General features: G+C 36.1%; 1 protein-coding gene across 1 annotated transcript in view; it reads left to right on the plus strand.

Moving 5' to 3' along the window:
* Positions 1–496: 496 nt before the first annotated feature.
* The window catches only part of LOC128998315 (enoyl-CoA delta isomerase 2-like), a 34322-nt gene continuing 14696 nt past the window's right edge, over positions 497–20122 (plus strand). Inside the window, exons 1-4 of the mRNA XM_054424403.1 lie at positions 497–620; positions 4829–4922; positions 7181–7344; positions 18031–18151. Coding sequence (XP_054280378.1) covers positions 4836–4922; positions 7181–7344; positions 18031–18151 — 372 coding nt within the window. The 5' untranslated portion in view covers positions 497–620; positions 4829–4835. The remainder of the gene's footprint in view (positions 621–4828; positions 4923–7180; positions 7345–18030; positions 18152–20122) is intronic.

Here is a 20122-nt window from a genome sequence, read left to right on the forward strand (position 1 = left end):
AAAAATTATTTTAATGAAAACTACCGTGAGTTAAGAAACAAAATTGCATTTCTTCTTTTGATACCAAAATCGTTTCTTAAATATGAAAAACACCGTTTTTATGCATATTTGAAATTTTCAAAACAGTTTTTCCCCAAATGACCCTTTTCCATAAAAAATTTCAAAGTCCTATAACTTTAACAAACCAAATTATACATGCGTGGAACTTGCACCAATCGATTTGAAATTTAATAAGGAATTCAAATATATATATATAACTCAAAATCAAAAATTCCAGACAAGAGGCACCAAGAGGTCCCTATTCGCTTTCCACATCACATTTTGTTTACATTCATGCCACTGAGCTATATGCCTCTCAGCCTCTCTGTTTTTGAGAGGAACGAAGGAGGAAACCGAGTCCATACTCTAACTCTATACTCTACTCATATTCATTCCATTCCAATCTAATAACAATAACCTATTGCTAATTCTTCTGTTTCTTTTCCGGTCCCCGGTCTACTGGTCTAGGTCTAGTCTAGCTTCCTCGTGCCTAAACATATTCTAGTTCTTTTTTCTTTTCTTTCGAGAATTATAATCCGTATTCATCCATAAATCTACTTACCAGATTTCGTCACTCTTGTGTACGTATATTTTCACTTTACTAAGTATAGTCTTGTAATAAGTATTTATAGTCTTGTATAAGTGTAGGCATAACTAAGAAAGTTTAATAATAGGCCTATGCCTACATGCATTTAAGAAAGGCTATAGTTACCAGTTAAATTACCAACCATTAACATAGGTGAAATTATCTGTAGTCTTGTAGGGAAATCTGGACTCTTAGGCACGTTCAATAACTTGGCATTAACTTAGCCTAGAGTAAATTAATACTTAAAAGTATACTGTGCTATTTGGCATAGGCCCAGTTTGCAGTAGGCTAATTGGTTAGAGGTTAGCTTAGGACTAGCCTACTAAACAACATAGGCCTACGGATAAAATGCATAACTTAGCACCTAGGCCTACCTAGTTATCCCTATATAGGCTACCTACTGGCCCGCGTGGTCAACAACGCGCGCCAAATCCTTCAACCTAGGTTTGTCAGGCCTCAAGAGTAAAATTAAGTTACTCTTGGTACAATTCAAAATAATGTTTACCACCAGCACCGCTATGACTAGCTATCAGGGAATAAATAGCCTATTCTCAAGATATTAATATCTTCTCTGATGTGACGAGTCAAGGTGACTTAAGGACATCTCATTCACAGCTCGAGTTGGTACAAACTCGTAGGGAGATTGCCGAAGCTACACAAACTGAACGTAACGAGTCTGACTCGCAAAACTTGAACTCTATTGGCTCACAGCCTCATAGCGAGTCAAGAATCCGAACTCATATGGAGAAAGCCGAACCTTTACGAACTTGGGTCATAACGAGTGTATACTCGGTTGACTCGCGACATGTAAACTCTATTGGCTGAATGCGAGTTGAGCCAACTCGCCAAACTGCAACCCTATCGGCTGCGTTGCGAGTCGACTCGAGTTTACATAATACTTGGCCTAATACTTGACTCGAGTTACTCGAGTCAAACTCGACTCACCACTCACGTCACATCACTAATATTATCTTACGACAGTAATACCCAAATTATTTCGAACGTCCGCACTAACCAATAGTTGGTCACAACCCAATTTAATCAGGCCCGTTTTTGACCCTGTTAGCGCCCTAGGCACAACTAATAGTAGCGCCCCTTTGCAAAGGGTGTCCACCGACCGGGAAATCCGGGAATCATGCGGGAATTTTATGAACCGGGAATTATGTGTGAATTTTGTATTTCTACCTGGAGTTTTCAAATATCCGTGATCGCGCATGACAACAGTTTCCGTGACCGCGGGAGACGATAATATGTCTACACTCGCGAGATATTCAGAATATTGCCACGATCACGGAAGACGATGATAATGTCCACACGACCGCGCGAAACAGCAAGAATTTTACCGCGATCGCGGAAGACGATGATGATCTCCACACAACTGCGGGACATTATTAACATTTTGCTGCAATCGCGGGAGACGATTACCATGTATACACGACCGTGGGAGACGGTTACGATGTCTACATCAGGACCGCGGGAGATACAATAATGATTTACACGGCCGCGAGGGACGATCGGAATTATGCCACGATCGCGCAAGACAATGATAATGTCCACATGACCGCGGGAAAAAATCAGAATTTTGCCTCATTCACGGAAGACGATGATCTCCGCATATGTCCACGTCCACAGGGGATGATTACAATTTTCCACAATCGCAGGAGACGATTACGATTTCTACACGGCCGCGAGGGATGATCAGAATATTGCCGCGATCACGAAAGACGATAATAACGGCCACACGATCGCGGGAAAAGTTCAGTACTTTGCCTAATTTGCGGAAGAGGATGATGATCTCCACAAGACCAAGGGAGATGATTACCATTTTGTCACAATCGTGGGAGGCGATTAATATGTTCACACGACCGTGGGGGACGATATAATGATGTCTTCACGTCCGCGAGGGGTGGTCAGAATTTGATCGCGCAAGACGAAGATAATGTCCTGGGACATTACAACCGCGGGAAAAGATCAGAATTTTGCCTCATTCGCAGTAGATGATGATAATCTCCTCACGACCGCGGGATATGCTCATATATTGCTTCGATAATGGAAGATGATAAATATGTCTAAACGACCTGACTGCTGAAAATAGTAAGAATCTCCCCGAAAACGCGGGAGACTATTACGATGTCTACACGGCCGCGAGGGATTATCAGAAGTTTACCGCAATCGCATGCGGTTTATTTTCCAATTTTTTGGCGCCCTCCATAAAAGCCAATTGCCTCGCGCCCTAGGCACGTGCCTACCTTGCCTATTCGGTAAATCGGCCCTGAATTTAATCCTCCAATTCTCAATCACTCAATGACGCAATCACAGACCTTGTACTCATATTCCAACATTCTTTTGCAGCTACCACAGTCATTTTAGTCTAAAGATTTATACTTTTTGAATACAACCAGTTACTTACTTTTAAATAGGCCAAGATTGTTGATATTTGTACGTAGGCTACTGCAATATCATATTTATTGATTATTATAATTCTCTGTAGGCCTATAGCCTGCCTATATATTTTTGTAACTTTCCCAATAGATTTATCGTTATATGCCTGGTTGTTACTTTATAACTTACAAGTAGGCCTATGTTCATTCACATTTTTACTTTAAAAATAATGATGTTGAGAATACCAAACTGATTCAAAACCACTGACTTGTAAAACTAAAACCTCATTACCTCTAAGAGAGTTTGACTCGGAAAACCAACACGGTCGAACGTGAGTCCAACTCGCAAAACTCACTCCATTGGCCAAAGCGAGTCGGCTAACTCGAGAGTTGAGCCTGACTCATTTGACAACTTGAATCAACCACAAATCCACTTGGAGAAACTGGCTGCGATCAGTCCGAGGTCGAGTCGAGTTGAGGGTACGAGTCAAGTAAGTCAGGAAAGTAATCGGCTCGTAACATCACTATGATACACCACATTTATAGTTTCAACTTCTTTATCAGCATCGTATTTAATATGTTATTAAATTACCTGAAAGTATTAAAAATATGTCAAATAACACTTGTAATAATATATTTGCACTTATACTGTTGACTTACAAGACTAAATACGTATAAAAGATGGTAAGTGGTGATCAATTTTGACACTCCAATCATCATCAGACCCAATAGGCGAATGATAATTGGAGTGTCCAATCAAAATTGACCACCACTTACCATCTTTTGCATCTATTAACCATCTTGTGAGTCAACAATACAAGTGCAAATATATTATTACAGGTGATAGGCCTATTTGATGTATTTTTTGTACTTTCAGATTTATAGTTTTCACACACGTTGCCCACACTCCTCTCGCTGGGCAGTGAGTACAGCGGCAACAGTCACAAATGACATACTAGGCCTATCTACAAATATTACAATTGAAGTTTTTTTATTGAGCTATATTAGTAAAATAAATATATTTAACTTAGCTGATTAGATCATAAATGTAAGTCTTTTGAGAAGAGTTCCTATTTAATTTAGGCCTACCTAAAAATATAATAAAGGAAAATAGTTTGATGTAAAAAAAACACACAAAGAATAGGGCCTATCTACTTTCATTGTCGCTTTATTCATTTGATGAATATTGGAATTTAGGAAATGTAATAACTTATAAAATTTTAATTAAAAAAGATTTTAAGTTATACAGTTTTACTTTTTCTACTTAAGCTTAACATTGGTATTTTTAAAGATAATAATTTCGATGATAAAGCATAATAGCCTACATCATTATTATATTAAGCTATTCATTATTTTGACACAATTCATGGTACATTTTTTTTTATTTAAATACTGTAGCCTACACAAATAAAGACAATTTGAATTTAATTGGACCAAAGTTCGACTTAAATTTTGTATTTATGTAGCTAAATTAGAACAAAATTTTTATTTTCTCCAATATAGGCCTAAGTTCTACCTCCCTCAGCCTTCTGCCCTGGAGCACAGATAATAGAACCCTACTAGAACAGATTTTTTTTTTAGGGTTCTATTATTTGTGCCTGGAGCAACTGAACGCTCCACAGTCACCATGCCACTGAATAAGCTACAAGTTATATTGGGATGTGAAAAATTAGGGAGTTGCAAGAGCTCAACATACACACACCCACTGTTTCTATACTTTATAAACGTTATTATTAAATAGATTGTCAAGAAATTAAACGACATTATAATTTAATTTTGATCACAACATTTTCATTAGCAATGGATTATGTATTCATTTCAGGAACAAAATGGATGATCTTCATGTGTATCTTTGTGATGGTGTTTTAACCGTAGCTATGAACAGACCATCTAAACAAAATGGAATAACACTAGAGGTATGTTTTACTAATAAAAAAGCTAGGCCTAATTGTCATAGATAATATATAAAATTATATACATAATAACCAATTATAATAATTCATAGAAAGGATTTCCTTTCTTAGATCTAGCCTGATTCTTTTGCGGGGGCTAATCTGATATTTTTTTTTGAGAGTTCATCCCAACTCTTAAATATTCCCTTATTTGGCTACGGGGTTTGTTGGGGGACTGTTGTGTGACAAAAAACTATTTGTTTACTTTATGTAGAATATTGATACAAGCAATTATTGGCTCTCTTTTAGCAACCCCTCTTCCTTGGCTTAAAATTCTCTGGTACAGCTCCCTATCCACAACTATCTATTTCCGAGGTTAGTCAATTAAGACCTCATAAACCACCATTGCAAATAGCTTCACTGCAGGCCAACTTTTCTTTTAATGTTTTATTTTACTACAAGATTCTTTTTGATGTCTGAATATCTTCTTATGATCTCAAGGGTATGTAGGTGAAATTGTTGGAAACTTAAAATACAGGGTCGGATTTCCCAATAGGCCTGTGCCTACGGCGCAAGCTCCCAGGAGGTGAATGAAAAATTATTTTTTTCAATATCTAGAAATAAAAATAAATAGCCATAATCTAGACCTAACATATTTTGTGAATCATTTTCTTAAATTCGGACTAATAAAGCATTATGATTTTGAACTTCATTGGAAAACATAATTGTGGTAAAGTTGATCTTTTTCCGACACTACGCATCAACTTCAAGGTCTTTAACACTGGAGAAGGCTGTAGGGATGTTGTTGAGCAGTAAGCAGTATTGCCACTACCACTGGCTCGGTGCTACTGCTCGGATTGCTTAGTAACGGCACATGAGCGTACCAATGTTATTTTCGAGACACTGTTACCACCCTTACCTCAAAAAACAAATGCTATAACAAATCTTTTGATTAGCTAGCCCTCAACAACCCACAAGTAAAAATATATGTTATGTTGAATGTTGAAAAGATGATGAGTTAATCCTATTAACGTCTTAAATGAATGGATAAAGTATTGATCTGAGTTTGCAATAGGATTTAGAAAGATTAAATACTCTCCAAAGCATGTCATTCAATGTAATTTAAGTGGCATTTTCTTCTCAGGCCTGAGGATCAGTACGATTGGTCAAATCATTTTTTTTTGTGAATATTTAATCTAGATGCAGTATCATGATTATAGACAGGCTATGGTCTCACCAATGACAACCAACACAATAAATTATACCTCTCATCATGTAAATTATATTCATGTCTAGTCCATGTTTGTGCCACTGGCACTAGAGAGGACAAAATTCTGTTTCTTTAATTTTAGGGTTAATTTTAAGATTTGTGTTTTGATTTCTTGTAATACTAACCAGGCGTTAAATAAGCTATTGTTTATGATTAGTTTGTGTTTATTTAGTTAAACGAGGTTTTCAAAGACTGATATAACAAGAGTTGTCCTCAACTGATTCAAAAGGATTACAAATCTACTGAGGGAGTATGTTTTATCTATGGCATCACGTTGATGTACGTAAATTGAATAGTACTGTACTGAGCTCATGTTTTTTGGGCCTGCAATTTGAAGCAACTACGACAGCACTAGTCAGCAATGACCATGCTTTGTTGCAGGAATGCTCTCCTGGTTTGATTGTTTTGTTTCAGTCCGAAAAACGTGAGCACACTACAATGTCTAAAAGTGTTGAAGACAGAATTTTCTCTAAGCCAGAACGAAGTACATAAAAAAAAAAAACTTGCAATGGCAAAATTGCTTTGAGCTGTGGGCCTGATATTGGTTTTTCAATAAAGATTTCTAGGAATGTAACTAGACTAGGGGCGGAAAAATTATTGGGCCTATGGGTGCCAAAATGCTAAATACGACCCTGAAGACACAATTGTGTAGTTGCAGAGCAGTTTCAAATCATGAAGGACATATTCGACTATTGCTGTCAACAACTTTTGATTCCAAATTTTCGCCAATGAGGCAGAACCTAATGACCTTGGATTTTTAGCACTTTGAAGGGAGATTTAACATTTCAATAGAGTTTTTGTTCACAGTTTTAGTCAAATTGACCCAGACACCCTGTCCATTCATCATTGTTCTCGAACTTGTATGGTGGTTAACTTGGTGAAACAAGCCATTTCAACAATATTTTTTAATATATATATTATTTCAACAATATATTTCAAGACCGGCCTAAGTAGGCAGGCTACTGAACAAACTCTCACTGGTAACTATTTCAAGTTAAATTTATTCTTACAGATGATGTTGAAAATGATAAATAGTCTTATTATCGCTGGACAAGATAATAATGTCAAAGCTGTGGTCTTGAGAGGTGTTGGCGACTTCTTCAGCAGTGGATTTGATTTCAACTCCTTTTTTTATCCTGGTTTCGACACTTTGGAACAAGCTGTGTTCGAATTTAGGTGAGTACAAATTATTTGTATAGCTTACCATCATAGTTTTTTAACTGATCCATTAGTATGTTCTCTACAGGGTTGTCAGTAACCGGGAAGATCGGGAATTATGCGTGAATTTTAACAGCCGTGAAAAAACCGGGAAATATGCGTGAAAATCGAATTTTTCCGTGAATTTAATTGGTTTCATTAAGACAGTTTTTTTTAAGTAATTTTAATAGTTATAAACCATTTTGCAATACTTTCTTGATTGATTTGATAGTAAACGAAAATTTACGGTTTACTGGCGAGTGGCGATGGTTCGGAAGAAGAAGAAGGTAAGTTGGATGTACACTACCTACCATCATAAATAGGCCTACGCGGGAAGCCGACGCCGCCGGTCGCCGGAAGCAGACTACATTGTGCTGAACTGCAACTGACTTCCATCCAACTCTTCCTCTCCAATCTCACAGGACTGTTGACTGTAGCCGGCAGCGGCACTTCTGCAGTGTGTTTTGGTCTTTACTGTTCGTTTCTAGTTTCTATCATGAATGTTACTGTAGTTACCAATATCTACGAGATATAGTGCTGTTAACGAGCTTTGCAGGTGAGTGATATAAATTAAAATAGGCCTATTAATTTAGTTTAGTAAATGCCTAAACTAGTATAGGTTAAACATTGGCCTAGTTTTACGAATTACCAAACAGTTAGGGCTAGTTCAGCCAAGTAATAAGATTATTTGATTATAATATTATCTGGTGATACAGTACCTATTTTCAGCGATTATAGCCAAAAAGCCTTTAAAATAAATGTGTAGTAGGCCTACAAGTTATTTTTCCAACCCATTCCAAAAACTACAAATCTTCCTAACATCGAACAGCAATCCAGCCGGTGCTCAGGAAGCCTGAAAACTTGTTCAAGTCTTTTTTATTCTAATTCAATTATTTTAAATTTATCTCACACAAGACTAACAAATTAAAAATAACAAGGTCAGGAGTTGAGTCATAGTTATATACTGTATTTATGTCGAGAGGCTAGGCCTGTTATTTATTATGGATTAGGCATTCCCTGGAATGTAAGTCGTGTAAGGGAGATGGACTGTGTTAACTTCTGGTATGTTTATTGCATATCAATATAAACAAGGGCAGAATGATGTCATAGCTATGTACTGTAACTTCTGGTATGTGTTTTTGCATATCAATATAAACAAGGGCAGAATTAAACATCATAGCTATGTAGGCCTACTGTAGGAATGTCGAGAGGTCAGGACAGCTGGTATTGGTATGGCATTCCCCGGAATGTGACTCATGTAAGGGGAGATGAAGGTGGTGTGTTGAACTCTGGTTTGTTTTTTGCTAGGAAACCTTTGATAAGTAAGTTATACCATATTTGAGAATTTTGAAAATATATCGTTATGAATGAATGTAATAATTACCGATTTTATAGCTGTTTACAGTTGATAATTTGTCAATATAACACAAAAAAACGTAACGTTTGGCAATCAAGAACTGCTTTAGTAGGCTTAAGAAAATAATTTTCTAAGTTACCACGAATTTTGTTTTAAACTACTGTATCTGCTACATTTTAATTTTAGTTCATTTTGGAAAATAAATAACCTAAATTGTAGTAAATTATTGATTATAAATTAAATTGTTTGCAGTTAATCATAAGTTAGTTAAATATCGGTAAATTAATGTGAAAAAGGCAACGTTTGGTACCTAGTTAAAAACTGCTTAAGTAGGCCTAAGAAAACTATTTTCTCTCAAGATTATCGTTTTAAAGTTCTAAATCTTTGTTCATTTTTGTTGTAACTATCGATTTTATACCAGTTTACAGCTAAATGTTACCTTTTTTAAATGTAAATGAGTTAAATATCGGTAAATATTAGTAGGTAAATATTAGATTAAGAAATTTCATTGTATTTTTATTTATTTATATTTAAGTTTGTCAGGTTAAGAGAGGGCCATGTGGCCCTAACTTTGCCTGGTAAAAAAAGGAATTTTTCATTTCATTTAAATATAATGCGAAAAACTTAACATTTGGTATTTAGGAACTGCTTGAGTAGGCCTAAGAAAACATTTTTTCCTCAAGAATGCCGTTTAATCGCTCTAAATCTCTGTGAGTCTTTAAATGTGATTTTATAGCTGGTTACAGGTAAAATAAGTAAATATAATATGAAAAAAAAAACTAAAACGGGACTACATGATAACGTTTTGTTCCGTACCGCTGTATTTTGCGAGCCTAATTATCTATTCTTTTTTAACAGTAGGCCTATATGTAATTATTTCCATTAAAGAATTTGCTCAAAGATACATGGCACATATTGGTTTTATTGCCGTTGGGCCTGAGAATTATAGGTGATTAGCTGACGTGATTTGATTTGCCGATATCCTGTTATCTTGTTTTTTTGCAGGAAGTGTTGTGCACTGACACTATGGTAAAGCCGCACGGGAAAACGTTGTTTCAAGACTCGTGGTTTGCAGACCCGGATTTTAAGACGGTGACACACTATCAATCTTTTCCCCGAACAAGACCCCGAACCGAGCAGGGAGAAGGGAGAAGGGAGGTCGAAGGGAGGATGTTCGATAGTGTGTCACGGGTCCGTACACCGATCAAGACATCAGGCCGAGCAGGGAGACGAGCGCTCTGGAGGCGGTTTTTTGGCGAAAGATCAAAGAAAAGATCGGTCCGATGTACGATAGTGTGTCACGGTACATTTTTGCCCCGTACATCGTCGCGAGCGCCGCACCGAGCGGCCGCCTGCGCTAGCATTGATAGTTCTGATTTAATATGGCAATTAAACTCTTTAATTGGTAAAATAAATAAATGTTGGGTAATATGTTGCCGTTTATTATAATCATTTAAGATGTAATGTTTGTGGTTTGTTTGGTCAAGGTTGAAAGTGTAGAAACCGTTAAATCAATTATATCAATAATATTAAGGTTGAATTAAGTAATTGATGTTGACTTCAATTCTTTCAAAAATAATATAAACATTAATATTATTAAAGGCAATTAAAATGATCATTCTGTAACGTTATTTCAATGAATAAAACCAATAGAAATCAATAGATATAACTAAGCATCCTTTCTAGAATATTTTATTTTTGCGACAAGTTTTCAAAATGCGACTTTTAACAATAATTTTTATGTTATAGAAACTTTTTGGCTTTGGTCTGGTGTGCATTTTTTAGATTGGGACCAGTCGGAGCCTTCCACGGCACTGCCTCCGCGCTCTCACTCGCACACACTCTCCATCTCTCTCCAAACTTCCTTTTGCCGCGCTCGGTAGAATTCGTCTGGTCTTGGTCATGTTCGGGGAAATGTTCGGAGTAAAATTTTGCTGATATTTATCTCCCTTCTCCCTTCTCCCTGCTCGGTTCGGGGTCTTGATCGGGGAAAAGATCGATAGTGTGTCACCGTCTTTAAGGTTTGGCTAAAGAAGAGTCAAAATTATCCATATTCAGCCGAATGTTTGCTTTGTCCTGGAACAAAATTCTCAATCGCAAGTATGGGACGACGTGCCCTGACGAGCCACATGCAAGGGCAAAAACATAAATTAAAGGCTGAAGCAAGAAAAAAGGCACCGGATCTAAATGTTTTTATCCAATCAGCAAAATCAAAACCAATTCCGCTGGAACAGCTTAATGTCTTCTTCATCTTCTTCAGGCCTAAACATGCCAAGTGCTACTTCTTCTCAAACAAATATTGAAATTGGACCAACTTCTGCTTCGTGCGTGTCCCAGCCGTCATTGCAGTCTTCGTTTGACTCGCCTCGTGGGTTAAAAAAGTATTTGTTAAACGACCAAGTGACCAAAGCGGAAGTTTTATGGTAAACAGTAAACAGTAATGGCTCACAAGACTATGAGCACCGCTGTGAAAGATGTCCATGTTATGAAATTGATGTTTCCTGATCATGATGTGATAAATAAATTAGAGCTGTTGCGATAAAAAATAGGCTACACAGTGGTTTATGGGCTCGCACCCCACTTTAAAAACCAATTATTGTCTGATTTTGCTAAATCAAAGTTTGTTATTTCATTTGACGAATCATTGAACAAGATCAGCCAGAAACAACAAATAGATGTTGTGATCAGGTTCTGGGATGATAAAAATGACCTGGTTAGCACGAGGTATTTAACCTCTGTCTTTCTGACAGGAGAAAAATCTGTAGATCTCCTAAAGAGTATTAAGTCAGCGTTGGAAGGCATTGAAATAAAGAACATGGTACAGGTGTCAATGGATGGGCCCAACGTTAATTTTGCATTTCTTAGGGAACTGAAATCAGATCTTAAAGAAAATGGTCATGACAATGAACCAATTGATTTTGGTAGTTGTGGCATCCACACTGTCCACAACACGTTTAAGACAGCGCTGACATCAACTAGATGGGATTTACCTCGCTTTCTCAGAGCCATCTACAATCTCTTTAAAGATGTTCCTGCCAGGAGAGGGTTATACATCCGCTTAACGAACTCTAGCTATTCCCCCTAAAGTTTTGCTGCATCCAATGGCTCGAAAATTCGGCAGTAGTGCAAAGGGCCATTGAAGTGCTACCTAGCCTAAAGACCTTTGTTACTCGAGTCACGGAAGAGAAGTGTGCGCCGACATAAGCAAATTTCAAGATCGTTGTGCGTTTGTGAAGGATCCTTGGACCAAAGTTGGCATTTTTGAAAACCCTGGCAACTGATGCTGAGCCGTTCTTGAAAGATTATCAGTCCAACTGGCCGTTAGCTCCAATGCTGCACACCGGGCTTAGCGTTCTCGTCGATAGATTAATGGAACGAGCTGTAAAACCGTCAGAGAGGAAGATCTCAGTAGACCTGAACATAGAGGAAAATCTTCTGCACCACAACAAAATTGAAATTGGCTTTGCAACTCAAAATAAAATCTCCAAGAAGTCAAAGAAGCTATCTAACGAACAAATATCATTGTTTAGAAGAACGTGTAAAACTGCCGTCATTGAGTTTATTTCCAAACTTCTTGTAAAGTCCCCTTTAAAGTACTCGATGACAAAATCATTCACATCAATAGATCCTGCTGTTGCTCTCCAAGATTTTGGGAAAATAAGATTTACAAAATTGCTAGAACATCTGGTTGAATGTGGATGGATCAGTGGCGCTCTTGCTGACAGAGCTGCGTCTCAATACGTCAATGAAAACGGCTTGACAATGAAAACCCGGTTGGAGACGTTTCAATGAAAGCAGCATCGACTTGATGAGTTTTGGACTAGCCTGCTCAGTGAAATGGAGGCAGAGGAACTGAAGACGGTAATTAAACTTGTACTCATTCTGTCTTACGGCAACGCCGAGGAGGAGAGGGGATTTATCGTGAATAAAGAGTGTCTACAAGACAACATAACGGAGAACACACTGATAAGATTTAGAATGGTGTATGATACGGTGCTGAAAATGGGAGGAATAGAAAAGGTGCCTATATCAAAATCACTCCTCAACTCAACTCGGCAAAATATGCACATGCGCGGTACAGAGAATCGTTAGAAGAGAGAAAAAAAGCAGAGAAAGAAGCAAATAAAGAAAAGATGAAGCTGAAGAGAAAGAATAAAATGATCCTAGAGTTGGAAGAAAAAAGAAAGAAAGTTATGGAAGATGCGAAAAATGAAGCCATGTTGCTACAAAATCAAATATTAGAACTAGACCAAAAAATGTAAAAGTAGTTTTTTCGGGATAGAGACACTGAAGTAGCATTGTGATTTACAATCCAGCCCAACGCTAGACAAAAAAACTGAAGGGGGGTGTTTCAATGAAACCTGAAAGTTAGTATAAGCCCATAATAAGCTGTGCCCTGCCATGCGGGGCAGACCTGATTAAATTTATGGCCCCAGCCTATTAGCAGAGTTTATGCCATTAGCATAGTTTATGGGTGTTTTTCATTTTGATTTAGATTATTTCTTACTAAACGACTTGTGAATAATTAAGTTTATTTGTAATGAGGCATGCCAAAGAACAAACAAAGCCTGGAAGATTATATTTACTTACTCTTTTAATATGTATATATATACATATTGTTGTCGCTGATAATATGCAACAAACATTGTTGTTGACCAAAATACAGGGTGTCCGGTCATAAGTGTTAAATAAAATTTTGGATTAAACTACATGGTAATGGTGACAGAATGTCGCAAATTTGAGGTTCCCAACTTCAACAGTTAGAGAATAACAAATAAATTAAGATTTTTCAAAAATTATTGTAGTTGTTATGAAAAAGGTTATATTACTCTGTTAAAAATGCACTTACTGTCAGTTTCAATGTCATTTTCAGAATCCTCACAAAATTAACACATAATCGTTGGGGTACGTAAAAATATTCTATTTAAAATTCTTCGTTAAACAAATTATTTTTATATCGACGAAAATGTAAATAACATACAGCAATTTATTTCTTGGTTGTTGAGTTCCGGAGAGGTTATCAAATATGACTAAAAACTTCCTTATTTAAAGGGCTTTACAATGATGTATAACAACATTTACCTACTGTCAAATCCATGGTGAATTTTACGCACTATTGTGAAAAATCACGGTCAAGCCAAAACAGATATTGTAAAAAATAATAAAATTTTACTTACTATTTTATGAGCTGACCACTGATGATGAGGGTATGTATAATTTATGATTGACCAGACTACACTTCCATCAAACTAAAGAGTTTTTTTTTTAAGACTTTTGAAAATTTGTAATTAAAAAACACAACACATTAGTAAAAAACATAATACACACTACAATTTAAATATGAAATGATAGTTAACCCATTAAACAAATCAATGACACACTTTGTCCGAAGCACAAATCACAGTTTGGGTGTAAAGTGCCCACCGTTTTCCCGCAAGCAGGCCCTAGCTCTTTTGCGGATTGCGCCAACTGTGACCTCATACGTCAATTTTTCCCTTACTTTCCCAGCAGCCTCAAAGATTCTCTCCCGTAACTCAACTTCAGAGTTTACAACAGTTGAGTAAACTAGACTTTTCATGTAACCCCAAACAAAAAAATCTAACGGGCTCAAGTCTGGAGATCGAGGAGGCCATGTCACACTTCCTCCACGTCCAATCCATGTCGGGTAGTTTTGGGATAGCCACAACCGAACGCTTTCAGTAAAATGTGGTGGAGCACCATCCTGCTGAAATATGATTTCAGCTCTTTGTTGAGGATCAATTTCATCCAACAACTGAGGTAGAGAGTGCTGAAGAAAATCTAGATATAAATCACCGTTCAGATTTCCTTCGAAGATATGAGGACCAATCAACCGATCTCCAATCACACCTGCCCACACGTTGATCCCAAACCTTTTTTGAAAAGAAGCTTCTCTGGAGGCTTTTGGATTTTCATTATTCCAAAGATGCATATTGTGAATATTTATCACACCTTCTCTGGTAAAACGGGATTCGTCAGTCCATAGTATTTTTTTAAGGAAGTGATATTCAACAATATCACGTTGAAGAAGCCAGCGGCAGAACTCCTTTCAAGATTCGAAGTCACGAGGCTCCAATCCTTGGACCTTTGTAAAATGATACGGATGGAAGTTATTGTCCTTCAACACTTTATGTACTTTCCACCGGGACATACTAGTTTCAAGGGCAAGCTGCCTAACACTAGTAGTAGGATTATCCATAACTCTCTGAATTACACCCTCTTCAGCTGCAACATCATGCACAGGTCCTACTTCTTTCTTCTTCTTCTCAACCGATCCTGTTTCCAGCAAACGTTGATGCACTCTAGTAAACACCTGAGTACTGGGGGTGGTGCGATCAGGATACCGATTCTGGTACTCTCTCTGAGCAGCCGACGCATTACCGTTACACAAACCATAAATAAAATGCATTTCAACATACTCCCGAATCGAAAAAGACATAGTTGACCGATCACTGTCCACATGTGACTGATAGATCGTTTTAAAATATGACTACTGGTTCGCTTTGTTTTCTTATCGCTTGGATAAAGTATTGTTATCAGTAAAATACCTGAATCTATTGACTAAATCCATTCAACAAAATAGAAATTCCGGGAGATAATTTAAATCTTATATGAAAATTATACGATAACCGTAACTTTATCACAAACACATTTTACTACTATGTTTCTTTTCTTAGCTGGGTAGTTATAAACAAAGCGTTGCATGGGAGAAAGAAATACAAATTATTTGTTGCCTACACTTAAATGTATTATTCTTCATAATAGATTTTCTTTGCCCTACCATGTTTTTTTCACAATAATGTTCGAATTACATTAGGAAATTTGAAATTCGGTAAAAACTATTATACACCATTGTAAAGCCCTTTAAATAAGGAAGTTTTTAGTCATATTTGATAACCTCGCCGGAACTCAACAACCGAGAAATAAATTGCTGTATGTTATTTACATTTTCGTCGATATAAAAATAATTTGTTTAACGAAGAATTTTAAATAGAATATTTTTACGTACCCCAACGATTATGTGTTATATTTATTTAAAATTTTGTGAGGATTCTGAAAATGTCATTGAAGTTGACGGTAAGTGCATTTTAAACAGAGTAAAATAACCTTTTTCATAACAACTACAATAATTTTTGAAAAATCATAATTTATTTGTTATTCTCTAACTGTTGAAGTTGGGAACCTCAAATTTGCGACATTCTGTCACCATTACCATGTAGTTTAATGCAAAATTTTATTTAACACTTATGACCGGACACCCTGTATATGTTATTGTTTGTATTGTAGTGTTACCATAAATAATTTTGTTAGAATGTTTGTCGATATCTATGATTTTCTGTTCTTTATTTAAGTTTTATGTAAAAAGCTACTAAAGTCATACTGGTCCTAGATTATGAGGGCAATGAATGTCACACTAGATTCAATACGTATGGGATTTTTTGTTTGTACATAGATTATATTTTTGTTTTAAGTTGCTGACCATACATTTTGTATTGTTTTTCTAACTTACATTTTTAAGCTCATTCTGAAACATTTTTACCTAAGTGATGTAAATTTTTCAACCTTAATTTGCAATTTTGGCCTAAATAATTTGCAAGAAGGCTGATAAACATATTACGTTCCTTTGTAATGACACATACCAAACAAGAAAACAAAGTCTGTATCGCATGTAAATACTGTCTCTAGTAGGCCTAATGTAACTAATGTTGTATATCAATATATATTATTGTCATTTGTTTGTTCATATCTAAGTTTTATTTTTGTTATAACTAAACCAACATAAATTTATTTTGCTTTGCAAACTTACATGTATAAGTTTATTCTGCAAAATGTTTAACTATGTTTATTTTCAACCTCAATTTTCGATGTGTGCCGAGTGAATTTTAAGAGTTAATGGATTTTAAGAGCTACCTAATAAACGTATATGTTTAACGTCTGTGTTGTCTTTATTATTTACCAACATCCGTAATTATAATTTAATTTGTTTTTACATACATCATTAGGACATGAGTAAATTTAAGACAATCAACACAACTTATTATTTGTCTTAAACTCGTTACTCTTAAACTCTCTCTGCCTACTGAGAGCTGTGCACAGTGTGAGGTAGGACCTACCTTTACCCTTGACTTTGAATAGCATCAAGTTTATATTTTTATCTTATCTTATTGGTTTTTTTTAGGTTATAATAATTTGAAAATAGTTTGTAACATTTTAACGTATTTGTGCATAAACTCTTTTACTAAATTAACTCTACCGTGTTTCGGCTTAACCGCGCAGCTGTTGTGTACTACTGTCTACTAGTCGTTCGCAAAATATTCGGCAATTGTTTACTTCTTTTCATAGTCCATAATCGATTGGCACGCGTTTCGATCGATGTACAGCTTGTTTCGAATTGAATGCTTTCATAAGCATTATTAATCAATTATTACACACAAAGTTGAGTTTGAAACTGATCAAATGACTAGCCTAATGAAATAGCTTGATCAATTAATGTTTAAGGTAATAGAGTTTATAACCTCTGATAATTCTGAACAAATTATTATCCAAATATAGTATTATGAGTGGATGTTATCAAAATGGCACCCATAATGACCCACCGCGCTACCCCCTACCCGCCCGACATCAGTGCATCACTAATTAATTATTTGTCACAAAGTGTTCACCGTTTCATCGGTCGTGGCTTACGTAGTCCCTTGGGCAATTTGGCTTGCTTTAAGTTAGACACCGTTTAGTACTTTAACTTGTACAGACATCCAGTATAGTAGTCTTGACCAATATACTGATAAGTGTAACTTGTGTTGTGCCGTTCTTATAAGTATAATAGACGCCGGGAATTCCGTACTTTTTAGCCAGGAAAACTGGGAAAAATGTGTGAATTTTGTTTATAGATCCTGCTGACAACCCTGTCTCTACTTTTCCACAATATTAATGATGATTATCTTACTATCTTTTCTCATAATGAAGTTCATTTTGAATTTAGTTTCAATTTTAATCAAGGGTTTTTATTCAATCTTAATTAAAAGTTAGTGCCCCTTCCCTTTAAGCGTGTAACTCTTGAAAACTAATCTCTTTAGTCCTTATTATTATTATTTTGAAAACACTTGACAACTAAAATGCTTATATATACTCAACATTTCCTTGCAGTAGTATGTACTTTTGTTGAGTACATGAAACAGATATTATTTTTTATAAATTTTCCTCTTTTATTCTAGATGTAGCATACATCTTGAAAAGATATTGTTGTGTGCATGACCTCCAAACATTGTTTAATATGTGTGTTGTTCATTAAGGAATTTCGTCGCAGCACTGATTGATTTCCCAAAGATGCTAGTTGCTGTGGTAAACGGACCTGCTATTGGGATGGGTTGCACCATTCTTGCACTCTGCGATTTTGTCTACGCCTCAGATGATGTGAGATTATCTTCAATTTTTCTTTAGCCTATTTTAATTTTAATTTGATTGCACAACACAATCTACATTTCAAGATGTCGGACTCAACTTTAGAGACAACCAGCGCGCGAATGTCCTGCCAACACAAAAATAATTATACACTAAACAATGTCTGTATCAATAAGTCAGACATTTAGATTTATTATTTTTATTTTTAGTACAAAATAAATAACCTAAACACGTCAAAATGTTCAGTTTCATCCCTGCATTATACGCATCATTAGAAAAATTATATTCAACCATTAAACTTTAACATCCTCATCGTCGTATGGTTAGGCTTGCTTTATATTGCGCCAAAAGTTGGTCCATATTTTATCTGTACTATCTACCTGATTAAAGAGTTTAGTGAAGTTTTAAGTGCTACTATGACATAATGTATTTATTGAAAAATACTGTTTTAACACAGTCATCCCTTGACGACAATCGTTTTTGCTCACTAGAGAAAAGACTCTCCTTACAAAAAGTATCTATAGGCCAAAGTGTATGTAGTTTTTTTTTTTTTTTAAGTATAACTGCAATTGCTTTTAAAAATAAATACAAAAACTGTCAAATGACTTAGATTAATACTTGTAAGCCTATTTATAAATTAGAGGAAACTTTATTAGATCTCACCATAGTCAAATTCAAACATTTACAGTGTTTTAAAATAATTACTCAGAAACATTTGTGTAATGGAAATCTACAAGTGACTGAGGCCAAGGGTGAGGGAGGGCATGTAAACCAGGCTTTAGAGCAAACTTTCTCTTTTCCTACCCCATGTCCCGTTAGATGGTGGGTGAGGGCTTCACACTATAAACGCTCAGTTCATTCATTCACAGTAGAGAATAGTTTTTGTGCCTTTTAATTACTTTGGGCTAGGTAACTGTTAAACGTGTAATTGATAACAAAAAACAATAACATTTACAGTATCTTTATTGACACTAACATTTTGAAATAAGGCAGTGTACGAGTATTTCATCGTACAAGGTTGGCAACGCTCCTTGCTGTGGGTGCGTCCAGGTTAGCGACTTCCAGAGTTAGCGAATTCCGCCGCGGGATAAAATCGAGTTAGCGGGTTCCGGAGTTAGCCAATTCCTGGCTGGGATGGTTAGTCAGTTCCAGAGTTAGCCAGTTCCGACTCACGGGAGTTAGCGAGTTCCAGAGTTAGCCAATTCCTACGTCTCTGTTATTGTTATGTTTTCCACTCGTTTTGTTGCTTGCCACTGTCATATTTGCCATTTTGTTGCCGTTTCTCTTTTTCGTTTTGCTTATTAACTAATTAATTTTCATTGTTTTCAGTTCACTGCTTTCGTCAACAAAATAAGCTGGCTCCAGACATGCACCACTTCCAAAGCACGACATATTTGCCGTTCGGCGATCTAAATGTCTGGTTATTCGCCGATTAACGAGTAAAACGTCTACACACATGTGTTGTTTTCCTAGCAACTGTTCGTTTCGGGTATGGCAAAAATATTCCTTCACTTTGATGTGTGCAAAAATAGCGGCAATGAACGAGAAAACACGAGCACGAGCATTTGCTGCCACACTACTCCCGATTTGGCGCTTCGTATGGTGCATGTCTGGAGCCGGCTATAGGCATGAAGCTTAGATAAAATCCCTTTTTTTGCAATTCATTAAACTAAATTCTAATTAATTATTTTACTATATAACTAATTTATCATAAGTTATAAATATTTATTCTCGTTATGATTTAACAATATTAACACATTTAATTTTGAACGTATTTCTAAACTGTTTAAGAACCATGCTGTGAATGTTTGAAAGAATAGTTGAGTGTACGTATTTGAGTACTATCGAGAACTAACAAAGAACTAACGATTGGTATATAGATATAGGCATTTATAGTCAGAAAACAGTGTCCACTGGAAATTCTATAGGCCTAGTTGTGAAGTTAGAGTACCCACTTTGTATGTCTCGTAACTTTTTTATTTT

Source organism: Macrosteles quadrilineatus, unplaced genomic scaffold (assembly GCF_028750875.1).
Source record: "Macrosteles quadrilineatus isolate MER2022 unplaced genomic scaffold, UCM_ALF_1.0 Scaffold_7__1_contigs__length_78375512, whole genome shotgun sequence".
Lineage (NCBI taxonomy): Eukaryota > Metazoa > Arthropoda > Insecta > Hemiptera > Cicadellidae > Macrosteles > Macrosteles quadrilineatus.